Here is a 13,378-nt window from a genome sequence, read left to right as displayed (position 1 = left end):
TGAGATTTGTCTATATTCATGATCTAAGGCTGCTTTAGTCATACAGACTGCATTTTGCCTAGGTACGGGGTTCTAAATCTGAGCCAAGCACAAAACCAAATTTTTCTACATTCGGATTGAGACAGTGCAAACATCACCCCATCAAAAAATGTGAAACAACTTCCTACACTACTGCCTGAGGAGTGTGTATACTGTTGTGCCTTTACTTTGTGCACAACTGTAGAATAAGGGATCTTGCAATGAGTGGCACTATTGGTGAGAAAGAAATGTGGCACTAATGGTGAGAAAGAATGGAAAAAAAATATCCCAAATCAGCTCCTTTCTGGACTCTATAAGAGCTTTCATGCTAGAAGATGCCAAATCTCATGAGTACTGACAAACACAGGAAGCTGGCATGACGTTTTTTCCCCCCACAGCCATTAAAGAGCTAAAAGTTCTGCAGGAAAATTATTGTCTTGACATCCTCCTTTCACAGGTTTATGACCAAGAGGAAATCTTTTTCAGACTAATTCTCCTTGAGATTTGTGCTCTTGAATAAGAAATAAGTTTCTCAGACTGTGTGACTACCTATCAGATGTCCTATGTATGAAGTGATATAAGAAAGACAGAAACTACAGCTTGCTTTTTACTCCTTTTTTTTTTTTTCCCAAAAATTATACATTTAGCAACCGTCAAATGACAGAAGTGCTGCCAGACAAGTTTAAAAACAATCCCAGAGGTGCAGAAGGATATCTTAAAGAGTACAAATTTTGGAGAGAGGCAATCTCTTGTGAAAAAGAGGGAAGTCTTGCAGACAGCTATACTTCTCCTCCCTGGCAGATTCATTGTGTCTGGGCAGTGTGGCTCTGGTACCCAAAGTGCCAACTCCTTCTCAGGGGAGAGGTTGACTCTTGGACCTGGCACAGTCACAGCTGTGCAAGTGTTGAATGACACTGTTTAGATTTAGCAGGATTTTATTAATTGCTTTCCATAAATGTCAGAGATTGCTCAGATTTGTATTGAACCACTCTCCAGAACCTTTAGGAAATCTCAGTCTTCTCATCAGTTATCACTAGCCTAGAGGAAGTTCTGTCACCACCAAATATTTTTCTTTTTCTTTGTCTGTATTAAATCCGTATCGAGACAATTGGATTATCTGAGTGTCTGTGTTTTTCTTAGCATCTTCCTTAATGTAAGTGGGCCATGTGGATGAGGCTGAATTCACACTACATTATTTCTGACAAATACTGCTGAAAAAAACCCAGGCCTTTAATAGCTATGCATTAAAGCACTCTGCTGACCCCATGAAGTCATGAGAGCTCTCTCAGCAAGAGACCTGCTTTTGTGAAATTACAAGATGTTTCATCTACTGAGGGATTTCTTTTTGGTGCATATGTGTGTGTGTGAATTAGCTTCTTTGCAGATTTGGGTTGGGTTTTTTCTTTGAGTGCAAGGACAGATTTAGACATCCACATGTTTTCCTGCTCCAGGTAGTATGAGACAGTACTATCTGCAATCAGGGTTGCTGCTGCTGATGTAACGTGACTCATTCTAGTAATTTGTTTAATTTATTCTGTTTTTAAATAAGCTTTTAAATTGCCCAGGAGTCTGACAGCTATTAGCTCAGACACTGATGAAGTGATGCCCGTGTAACCAGGCTGCCGTGGGGAAGTGGCAGATCCGGGCACACACGAGAACAGCGCTTCCCGGAGCTCCTGCCCATGGCAGATCCTGCCCAGCTCGTGGAGGGTAGGACACGAGTTTATTGTAGAGGATCCTAGGGAGAAAAGCTGACACCAGAAGACTCTTTCCCCTCTGTAAATCTTGCCAGTGTTTTGTGCCATCCTCTCCTTGTAGCTGCAGCATTGTTTCTAAGGGAAACTACTTAGTGCGGGCTTTCCTGTGCCAAAACTCAGGTCCAGCTGCTATGGCAACGTTGAAAAGCCCTCAGGACATTTTTTATTTCTCATCTAGCTAAAGAATGTAAAAGAACAAAATGTCTGTGTACACTATGAACCCCTCTGGCTGGTGTGTGGAAAGACTTGGACCTTTGACAAGACTCATAAGACATTTGTGCATATATGTACATCCTCTTCTCTCCTCCACACAGTTTGGGCACAGCTAATTCTGTAATTCTCTACAGAAACTTTGGACATCATGCTATGGATGTTTCTAGCAAGAGAAAGGGAGCATATTGATTTGTCTTTGGGGCACCTTAGGATCTAAAGCCTCTGATATCCTTTAAGTTCCTTTGGGGTGGTGAGCTGGTGGCAGGGAGGCCGGGAGGCACAGTGCAATGTTGCTGCCTACAGCTGCTTCAGGAGGTGCTATGCTATTCCCTAGCTGTTGATGTTTCAGGCTTTCTCTGTAGCCTGGGCTGGCTGAAAGGGGGTTACAGTGAAGGTCTTTCCATAAAAAAATGCATGGAAGGGAAATACAGGCTTTGATGAAATGTAATAATTTAAATAATGTCAGCAAGGTAATGATGTATACTTACTGTTCTGGAGAGTTGATGTCTTCTATGGCATCTTTGCTTGTTCTGGAAGGGTCTGATGAACCCCACTGTGCTGGTGGATTTTGATCAAGATGATTTTTCAAAATGGCTTTCTCACCATCTGCATGGACAACACATTCAATTTTACTTTACTGTGACCAAGAGACCATTTAAAAATAGTTTCATTTTAACTTTTTCCACATATTCATGATGCCATAAAGTAAACTCATACTACCTATATTCCAGCAGAGTTCCAAGTTTTGCTGTGAGAATTTGGTACTCCTCTGTTTTGGATGAAGTGTTCCTCCATAGGAACCATCATGAAGAAACAGAAAAGTGACAAAAGTGACATCATGCTCTCTCATCTAGTCTTGGGCTAAAAAATAATGTAACTGTACTGTTCTTGCAGTTAGAAATTGTAACCTTTTCATAAACCCTCCTTCTTAAGACTTTTCCTAGAAAAACTTTAATTTCATTGATGTGAAAACCTTGATACTCTTACGATCACACATGAAATTAAGTGCTGTCATTTGCCTGTCTGCTACTGCCATCATTTTCAGCCTGGAAACATGATTCATACCAGCTGCACTGGTCCATAGGCTGTCTACAGCAAGGACAGCTAATGATGTCATTACACTTTTTTCTTTTCTGCATAGCAATAACGAAACAGATCAGAATTTTCTCCTGGGTGTTCTGGGTGTCCCTGGCTAGCTGTGCTGAAGCCCATGGCATCATTCCCCCTGAGAAACACGGGCAAACACAGCCACTTTAAGACCCTTTCTGTTCCTGCCTGCTTTTCAAAGTCTCTTTCTGTGGTAAGCCAAATAAAATCATACAGAAAGCATCTGAATAATGAGGGCAGTTCACAGTTTTCATAAATAATTACAGAGAGCTCCAAATCCATCACCAGCAGTTGTTTGCCACACAAACAGAGCAGCAGTGATTGCCGCAGGCATTGAGGCATCATGGAAGAGGAGTCTGAGGTAAATTCTTGAAGAGGGTACTGGAGGATTTGAACATAAAAGTGGGTACGAAGGGGAAAAGCAGGAAAAGAGTGAAGAAAAAAGGAAAATGGCATGAAAAAGCTGGTATGTTTTGAAGGGTCAAGGCTTTTCTGTTGTACTCATGTTCAGCAGCCCCAAATAATGCTCAGCTCCCAGCATGCTAGGAATATGGATGATGTCAACAGGCACTGGGGGGACAAAACAAGCAGCAGAAACACAAACTGAGAAAAGAAGCTGGAAGCATAAATGTTTTGAGGACAAACTCCAACATCTAGGATTGCCCTCCCAGCCAGGTTATCCCTGGCATTATTTGATAGCATTCACTTCGTGCTGTGAAAAACCTAACAAGCAAGCAACAGCTGAGTGTGTAGGTGAGGAGGCAGCAATGTGCAGACATGGGGATCACTACAGCTCAGGAGAGGAGTCAAGAATTTTCACTGATGTTGCTTTGAAGAGAAGAGTCTGGGTGAGAAAAGGAGGTGACCAGGACACATGAAGCTGCTTCAGCTGGGGCAAAAAAATGTCAGTAGAAGAGAGCTAAGGAATTCAGTTGTAACAAGAAGTGTATTTAAAATTAAGAGTTGGCAGGGTTCACTGATGGTTTAGATGTGAAGGGAGTACAACAAAGAGTCAAATCTGACAGTGGTTAAGATAAGCAGTGAGGTCTATCATCTCAGGGCAGCCTGAAGCTTGCTGGTGTGGCACTTGCTGTCAGAAGAGTTCAGTTTTTATTTTCTGTACATTGCATTTCTTTGTATATCAAGTTTGACATTTGCATAAAAGTCTTGTGATGTCTATAAACAGACGTAGAAAAAAACACTTTTTACTTCTGTGATTAAAACCAATATTCAGTCCTGAGCTGATCAAAGCTGACAATGGAAACTGCCGACTTTTTGATATAGACCAAAGTAAAAATTTGATTAACCCTTGTAATTAGGGAGGGAAAAGTTCTAAATTTAATTATTTTAGGGTTCCAACTCCTTTTGCCAAGATAAGCAATTTAACATTTTTAAAAGCCACTAAAGATATAATTCTTCATCAAATGATTGGAAAATGCAACTGTTGCTGTTAGGGAGTCTGTTATTTAATAGGATAATCTGTGTTGTATACACTAAAGGAGTTTCATGTACTTTCAGCTGTGCTGTGAGAGAGAAAGAGAAGGAGGTGGTCCTTGTCAAAAAGGTGGGGGATTTAGTTTAGAGTAGAGCAGAAATTATGTATTCTCTTCCTACTCACCTCTCAACACCAACTGCCCATATATCACCGTGTGTTATTCTTAATAGACTCTTTTCTACCACTCTTGCAGATTACTTGCCCTTAATACACTGAATAAATTTCTGCACACAAGGCTACCAAATGCAAGTTTTACTGTACATATATAAAATGCAGGCAAAATACAGACACTTTTCCCCCCCTTTTCATTTGCTTCTTTCAAAAAAAAAAAAAAAAGGTAATTCTTATTTGTTAAGCATTTTGGGAGAGGAGTTGTTAGATTTTTATTTTGCAGCTATGGAAACTAGAATATCTTTATTTTTCATTTACCTTTCATTTAAATAATGAAGAGCAAGATTCTCACTTAGTCATATGCTTCTGGGAGCTGGAGCTTAAAGACAAAACACTATTGCCATATGTACTTAAAAACTTAAGAGTTTAGAAAACTAGTTTTATATACATGAACAACTGAAAGTAGTGGTAAACATTTGATTTCCCAGTTTCCCCTGGAAAGTGTCGCAGTGTTTTTGATACTTCCCCATGCTCTCTCTTCCTCTGTCCATTAAGTATGTTGGCTGGAAAATGCCATCATCCTCAGGGCACTGTGTGCCGCTGCAGATTCTACCCTGTAAGTTGCACTGGGATGATGTAACTACCTTTTAAATTGAAATCACATTAGCCAGAAGCACCTTCTAAATAATTTTCACCTTTGTAGACCTCAAACCTGAACTCAGAAGTCTGGATAAGTGATGCCTGAGCGCTTTCCATTCAGAAAGCTGTCGGGAGAAAAGACAAATACATCTCAAGGGCCTCACAGAGCGCTCGGCAATGGGCTCATTATAGAACAAAGCTCGCTGCCAGTGGTTGGTGAGAGCAGAGGGCTTTAGCCTGGGACCTTTGCCTACCTGTAGCAAAAAACCAGCTTCCATTTACAAAGCTCTGAGCTGCAAGAGCACACCTGATGCAGGCTGCCAAGGGGCTCAGAGAGGAGGTCACTGCTCCCAGCTGCTCTCCTCTCCCTCTGCCAGGGGTGACCTGTAATCACTCTGCAACCTCGTGCTGCCAAAATTACCTGGGCAGGCTCAAATGTGCCATGCATATTAACAACCTTCATTCAGCTGCAGGCAGAATGCACCAGGTGACTGATGATGCTTCAATTTCTTCCAAGAGTTTAGAAAACATATTTTTTTTAACTAGGTGCTTGTTTGGTTGATGTTTGTACACTGCAGCTTTATTGAACATCTTCATCATTATGCTTTAGTGGCAATATTCCTCTGACGGCTTAGAACTGGATGACAGAACTACACTTCATCCAATATCTTTCAATTCTACTATTGTTTCTCTTTGCTAGAAAACATATATTATGCTCCACAAAGAAGCAAGTGTGATTTAACAAGGACTTACAGGATCTGGCAGAGATTGCTGATTTACTAATGAACTCAGGAAACTCTAAAACTAGAGGAAGATTTTGAAAACCTGCTGTAATTTTTCCCAGTTCTGTTGTTTGGACTGTGAAACATGACTAGCCAGTCTCTGTTTTTCATGTAAATAGGGTGATAAGAAAGTAAACTGAAAGGAAAAATTAAAACGATCACAATGTCTGCTGGTAATCAGAGAAAAGTTCTCCTGAAGTAAGCACTCTGCACAGACAATCTAAATCATAGCTTCTGATAATTGTCTTTTGAGAGGAAGATTTTTTAAAAAGAAAAGCCAGCAAGATTCTGCTCTGATTTATACTACTTTAAATCAGAAGAAATTCCCTTTACTACAGGTTCATTTCTGTGCAAGGAAGGGCAGGAGCTGAACCTCTGATAGGTTGGTCTCCCTGCTGAAACAGAAACAAGATCCAATTTCAGGATTGAATCCATTTGTTAGGCTTCATAGAAACTAGCACACATATCTCTACACATCTCTATAAAGAAAGGAACTACATCCTTGCTTTAAAATAACATCCCTTTAAAAAAGTTATTTCTGAAAGCCCTTACCTTTGAACCTCTTTTTCAATCTCATCCTTAATGCTTGAATTGCATGAACTTCATAGAAATAATACTTCCCCCACCTACCACAGATGAACTCTGTTTTACTTTGCATTTGTGAGCAGCATGCCTTTGAAATCTGTTTTTCTTTGAGCTGCTTTTACATGGGGAAAAACTAACACCAGGAAACATCGGAGTGGGGTGACAAGTGACAGTATGTAGGCATATCTGACATGTAAATGAATGCTCCCAGCCCATTTACAGCAATGAGTAAAGACTGCTTTCTGGCTTGAAACAGACAAGGTTTTCTGAGCAAGGAAGGGCGCCTGCAGAGAGAGAACCTGCAAAAAGGGCTTGCTCATAACAGGGAACTGTGGCAAGGCTGTCTCCTGCTTCTTCTGTATGTCCCACAGAAATGGCTGTCATTCCTTAATTTCCCTAACATGCTACTCTGAAATGTACTGGCCAAGGTAGAAATAGAGGGACATTCTTCTGCAGGACTTCTTCTGAGCTTTGCTTTATATGAAGCTCTTTCAATCCACGATTTTGTGAATTATGTCAAATGGAAATAATTTCATGTATTAAAATGTCAAAAAGAAGTCAAGTAGAGTAAGATAATAAGATTCCAAGTGTAGCAATATTATTTAACATCCCCTCCTCCCTTCCTTTACACAGCATCACAGTTGAGGCACTTGTCCTCCTTTTTTCCAAATGTCAGCCTGACAAACACAACCGTGCCTCCAAGCCTGACTCTTCTTGCTGAATGACTGTCTCTTACAGAGATGGCCTGAGCCAAGCCTCCCCCATGCCCCATCCCTGCCTCAAACCCAGGCTATAATGTGGCTCTGCCACTCCAGCAAGACCAGATCCCACAAATGCCAGGGGAGAAGTTAGTGTTGCTCTGTGCACAGAGCCGAGGTCACTAGCAGGCGCAGTGACTCAAAGTCATCCGAGGAATGTAGGAAATTAAGTTAAGGGGATGCCCTTTTAAATCCAGCATCTGAAGTTTCAGAGCCATAGTCCATGGAGCATGCTAAAAACTGCTTGACCACAGAAAGCTATGCAGCAGTGCAGTGAAAAAGCCTGCATTAAAAGAAAGCAATCAGGCCATAAACCACAAATCATATTTTCCTAATTGCTTTTCTTACATAGCCAATTGCTGTGGATGTCTCAGGGACATCATGCATTTGTGAACAAGAGTTGAGTGTCTCAGATAATATCTCTCTTTAAATGAGATGTACTGAAGTGTGCTGTAAAGAAGGAGTCCCTGTGCCAGCAAAGAGCTCCTGGGATACACCAGGAGCTGTTGCTATTAATAACTAAGCAGGAATCCCAAAGTTATGAAACACTGCCTGAGGTCAGGCAGATATAGGAGTTCACAGCTGTATCTACCTATTTTGGCTAAAGTAATTTAAGTTTAGTATCTTAAAGCCATATGTTTGATGTAAATGAGGGTGGTGAAGAAGGAAGAGATGAATCAAATAACCTCCTCTGGCACTTGGCTATAGGAATTAGGATTTTTAACTCCAGGCAATTTTTACAGATCAGAAGCCTACTGAAGTGTACTATGACATTAAAGTTTGATTAGGGCTTGTTCGAGCTGCATTGCCTAAATCCCATGTTATGATCTGTTCTGTGAAGAGCAGTGCCCTGAGTTTGTGTAAGCAATAGCAGTGGGGTTACCCTACATGGCATTCTCCCTGTGAGCTCCTCCAGAACAGCAAGGTCTTTTATAAAAACAATTCACATAGAAGTGATCAACAAAGCAAATGTGGCAAATTATCTGGTATGATTTTTAGCTCCAAGTCAGCTGCTATTTTGAGCCTCTATCTTCACTGTCCTATTCCCACTCTCCCAGCTCACATTTTTCACAAGATCAAGGAAGGCACAAACCTCATCATCACCTTTAAACTAATATTGGACTGGCTTCCCCAGTTGCACAGTGGGGATGAGAGAGATGGTCACTCCTAGGTCACGCTAATAGATTATTTACAATTCTGAAGCTTCACTCAAGTACCACCAGGGATGCATAATTTCAAGTTTCTGTACTTTCCTTTACTGAAAGCTCATGAAATGCATAGCTACAGAAAGCATAGTCATGTCATTTGGAGTTAGCTTTCCCGTAGCCGTAAGGGCCAGAATTTTTTTAAGTACCATTTAAGTGGTGTCTGTTTGAATCTGCACAGAATCAGCAGTGACTCAGCAGCATGAATTCTCCAAAGCCTTGTTATTTTGATTGGAACAGCAAATTTATATTAAGCACATAGGTTGACTATTGGGAATGGGTGCAGTGAGAGAAACAGACAGGAGATTCAGATGTAGATAAGGGACAGGGAAATGTGAAAAGATAAGAGGCAGAAGAAATGGAATTGGAGGGACAGGAAAAGGCTAGCAAGGGTTGCTTATCACAGTGGCTCAATGCCTGGGAGTATGAATATTTAGTGTCCCTTGTGTCAGAATCAGGATACACTACAATATGCATGTGTGGAGTATTTGCCACCAGGTGTGGGACCAAGCCTCAAACACCTTCTGCAAATTGGGATCCAGGTCTTCCTCATTCTCAGGTGAATGGATACTCTCACCTTTCCATATAAATTTTGACAAGTGAAAGCATCTTTCTCCATCTGTCCCACCTTTTGTGTGGAGATTTATGTGGTAGATCCATTGAGAAAACTGTGTCCAGCAACTTCAGTATGCAGAATATCTACCCTGTAAATCCCAATTATTAAATAGCTCCAAGCTACTCTGGAAATTAAGGCTCCATGCTTACAGATGATTTTAAATATGCACTCCACAGCAGAAATGTAAAAGCTAGGGAGCTGTACTGGGGGAAATTAGGAACAAAGACAATCTTGGATGCTGTTGCTTAAAGCAGCAGTTAGGCATCAATGTCTTTTGTAGACATAGCCACAAGTAAGTGCAGAAAGGTTATATTTTATCCTTGATTTCTTTGCCAGCCTCCTACTGCTAATGGAGTGCATCTTGCTGTGGGAAGCATCCTTCCTAAATTTATACCCAGTGTATTTCTTGAGAATAATTTTTTGATTCTCATACCCAGACTCAGATGGGCATTTGGCACAATGCAATGTATCTTTTCTGCTTGAAATATTATTCATGATTTATCATTTTTCCTGGAGCATCTGACATGAGAGGAACATTCTATGTGTTCCTTTCAAACTGCCTCATCCCACTCACTGATGTTAGTTCTTGCTCCTGATCTCAGCCCAATAATCACACGCCTCCAGCAGCTATTTACGTTTTTCTTTTTTCCTCCTTTCCCCTCTTCAGGTTTTTTTTTTTAAATTTTTTTTTACTTTTAAAAAGGACACTGGGAACACTCCCTTTTTCTTCTTTTTGCCACAAGTTATACAGCCCAGTGTATACCCAGGTTAAAACAAAAAGCTCAAGAAAAAGTAACCTTATCCAACAGAAATTTCAATATACTTCAATAACATATGTGAACTGCTGCTGTGGTTGTAAAATTGTTCAAATATATTCATAAGAGTAACTTCTGTCCCACATAATCAAGCCTATGGTGCTACATCAATAAGAAGCCTGAGCCTCGCAGTTAGCAAACATGCAAATATACAAATTCCAAACACAGAGCAACCAGTTTGTCACACACTATAGTAATAGTCTGCTTACAAAGCTATTTGCCAGAAGTCACAAATTAGATCCATTCTAGAGTCGGATATGGAAGGTGGGTGTCCTGGCTTCCACTTTTATTGCACTATGCACCAGATTTTATTGCTTCCCAAAAAGCAAAATGGCTCTAATGGAAGAAATTCTCTTGCATGTATTTCTTCAGGGAGCAATGCAAGAGACACAGGAGAAACAACTTAGGAATATTACAGTTGTCATTAAATCCTTTTTTATCAGTTCCTAGGGAAGAACTTTCATACATGAGTGGCTTCAATTCTGCATTTAGAATCCAAACCAGCACTGAAATATTTACATGCTTCTTTTTTATGTGCTTGATAGCAGTGTCCAAAAGCAGGATTTCAGCATCCTAGTCAGGCAAGCACATATTAAACTGGGCTTAAAATTCTGTGGCTTTCCTCTCTCCATGCAGCACAAAAAACTTGGCTTCTGAACACAAGTACACTTCTTAAATTTTCCCCCTTCATCATGTGTATTACGATAGAAGATGTATATACAGAAATAACTAATCAGTGGGTACCATGTAGCTTATTATGTGAACCCCCATACTCCCAGTAATTCAACCAAAATATTTAAACTGTCTTACCAAGGTTTGAGTGCTCTGAAGCCAATTCAATTGAAAGGTTTGGCATGTTAAGCTACTAATGGATTTTACTGACGCTCACCTTTGCCGTCTGTGAAGTTCCGTATACTAAGAATGTCATTAAGGTCCTGATAGTGGTTCTGCTTAATGTATGTTGTTTTCTCAGGAGTGTCCTGAAGTTGCATTGTGACCTCTTCCAAGTCTTTGTCCAGCTGCAAAACAAAGAGTACAAATCCTTCAAAATTCATGAGTCTTTGCTTCAGGCATCTGCACTGAGGCACAGCTTTCCATAGTCAGGCTGGAAGGCAGGTGGTAATGCAATTACTACACTGTGACAAATACAGTTTTCTTATAGCACTACTACACTACCTCTAAAAATAATGCTACAAGTAAAAAATTGTGTTCAACTGTGACATTGCGCACAGGGCATAGGAGAGGATTAAGCTTTAGTAGTTGACAGTAGAAGCAATTCAGGTGTACTGACAAATGAGAAAGATATAGGCATAAGAAAGCCCAGTCTGAAAACATCTGAACTCTTTATTATCTACATGCAACATTGTGGCATACATAGCTATAACCATTTCATTAATCAAATTATTGAACCTACAGGAGAATACAAGGGAGCTATGGCATGTCCAGTCATGTGAGTGACTGCAGTCAGCTCTACCAGGAATGCACTTTCAGCACTGAGCAGAGCCCAGTGTGCTCTCCTCAGAGGCTGACTTGTACTCAGTTGTCTACAGCCCTAATAGAAAATAACAAGAAACAAGCTTCCTAATCCTCTTTGTGAACAGCTGTGCATGGTGTAGTGTCCAGAGTATGTCCCACTCCCTAGCAGCTTTACTGAATTTTAGAAGTGCTGAATTTAGATTTATGTTTTTCCCTGTAGAACTGGGGCACAGCAACTCAAACTAGATGAGCCAGAGATGTAGCTGATAGCCATGGTAGGGCATGTTCCAAATCCCCTTGACAATGAAACTGATTTGGGCCCACTGGTTCTAGGAATTCTATCTATTTAAGTAAAGTCCAAAAGGAATAGTCAGGGCCCTGCAAGCACTAATGTGGCTGCTCTGATCAGCCTTACCTGTGCTCACCATCATTGTGAGGCACAGGCTGAGAGCTTGTGCTAGGAGGTTTAGCAGAAAAAAACTACAGTAGAGTAAAGGAACAGAAATAGCCAGCAGGCAGCTAGGCCTTCATTAAAAATTTCAAGGCTCTCACATGAAAGGGACCTGGCAAAGCTGAACTAAATTTCTTTAACAAGGCAGAGATAACTTTTACTTTTGGACTCTTTGGTAGCCTGAGTAAATACTTTATAGTTACATAGGCAATTGTCATTAATATCTGGGCAAAGAAATAACTGTTGCAATAAAATAGTTTTTCTTCAAGGTATAAGAATACAGACTGGCTAAGAACAGGTTGATTTCTTTATGATATGATCAGTTATGGTTATCTTGTCTCAAAAATGGGGCAGTCTTCAAGACTGGTTTGTCATCATTTCAGGTCTACTGAGCAAGGATGGATATAACTACAAATGTACATGCTGTAGCTGTTATGTAATTCATGTACTCCACGTACTCAGCCTTTCCCTCAGTAGGTACTGAAGCAACCATCACCTTTGTGTCAAAAGAGTCAGCTCACACATTCATAAAGGTATCTTTCTACCTTAAGAAAATATGTAATTCTGTTTCATGGAAGACGTAAAAATATGTCTAGCAAGTTTTTGAGCAAACTCTAAGAGAGGCTGAGAAATAACAGCAGCAGCAGCCTCAGAACTCAACCATAAACAGGAACAAAGACAGCCCTTAAGTGCCCCTGGGGCTGCGGATCTCTGTTATGCTTGCTTGTAAAGGTTACACTTCTGGAGCTGTGGAGCTCAGCATGTCCATGTGAAACAGCAGGGTAATTGGCCTGTCACAAATAAATAGGGCAAGTTTAATTCCATTTTGCTAAGGCACATTTTCATTTTATCACACCTGCCACGTATTTGCTGTGCTAGTTAGCAATCCATATAAATTGCCTCTTTCCTATTATTTAGATGGGAAAAGTTAACTTTTTTCTCTAAAAAGTAGTCAGTATTTAAGCAGATTGCAGAATTGCAACAAAAAACCAATGAAACCTGAAGTGCCTAGGCAGTAAATAGAGTAAACAATACCTCTGTAATTTTCATTCTCAAGCGGTGGTTCTCTGACTGCAATCCTTCTAGTCGAGATGTGCTGGCCTGATTGACGCTGGTGACTGATGTCGATGTTTTTGAATCTTCTTTCTTTTGATTTTGAGTGAACTGAAACCGTCTGTTCTGTGTGGCTGCATCTGGATTTGTTCGCAGTGTGATGAGCTGAAAGGTTGAAAAGCCTTAAGAAATCCTGTTTTATTTTTGCAGCTATTTATTTTGTATCTCAAAATACTGAAAGGTGAACCAAGAAGAGCTTCTTTTTGACTTTCAAGTATAAAACTATGGAAAGTGAGC

The 13,378-nt window shown here is 40.4% G+C and overlaps 1 protein-coding gene across 1 annotated transcript in view; it reads right to left on the bottom strand.

Moving 5' to 3' along the window:
* GABBR2 (gamma-aminobutyric acid type B receptor subunit 2) overlaps positions 1-13,378 on the bottom strand; it is a 457,779-nt gene that overhangs the window by 7,008 nt on the left and 437,393 nt on the right. The window contains exons 17-19 of the mRNA XM_077183158.1: positions 13,064-13,246; positions 10,991-11,120; positions 2,477-2,594 (exon numbers count right to left, since the gene is read on the bottom strand). Of these exons, the coding sequence (XP_077039273.1) occupies positions 2,477-2,594; positions 10,991-11,120; positions 13,064-13,246 (431 nt within the window). The remainder of the gene's footprint in view (positions 1-2,476; positions 2,595-10,990; positions 11,121-13,063; positions 13,247-13,378) is intronic.

Source organism: Agelaius phoeniceus, chromosome 1 (genome assembly GCF_051311805.1).
Source record: "Agelaius phoeniceus isolate bAgePho1 chromosome 1, bAgePho1.hap1, whole genome shotgun sequence".
Taxonomy (NCBI): domain Eukaryota; kingdom Metazoa; phylum Chordata; class Aves; order Passeriformes; family Icteridae; genus Agelaius; species Agelaius phoeniceus.
The sequence above is the reverse complement of the archived record's forward strand: the minus strand, read 5'-3'. Positions and strand labels throughout refer to the sequence as shown.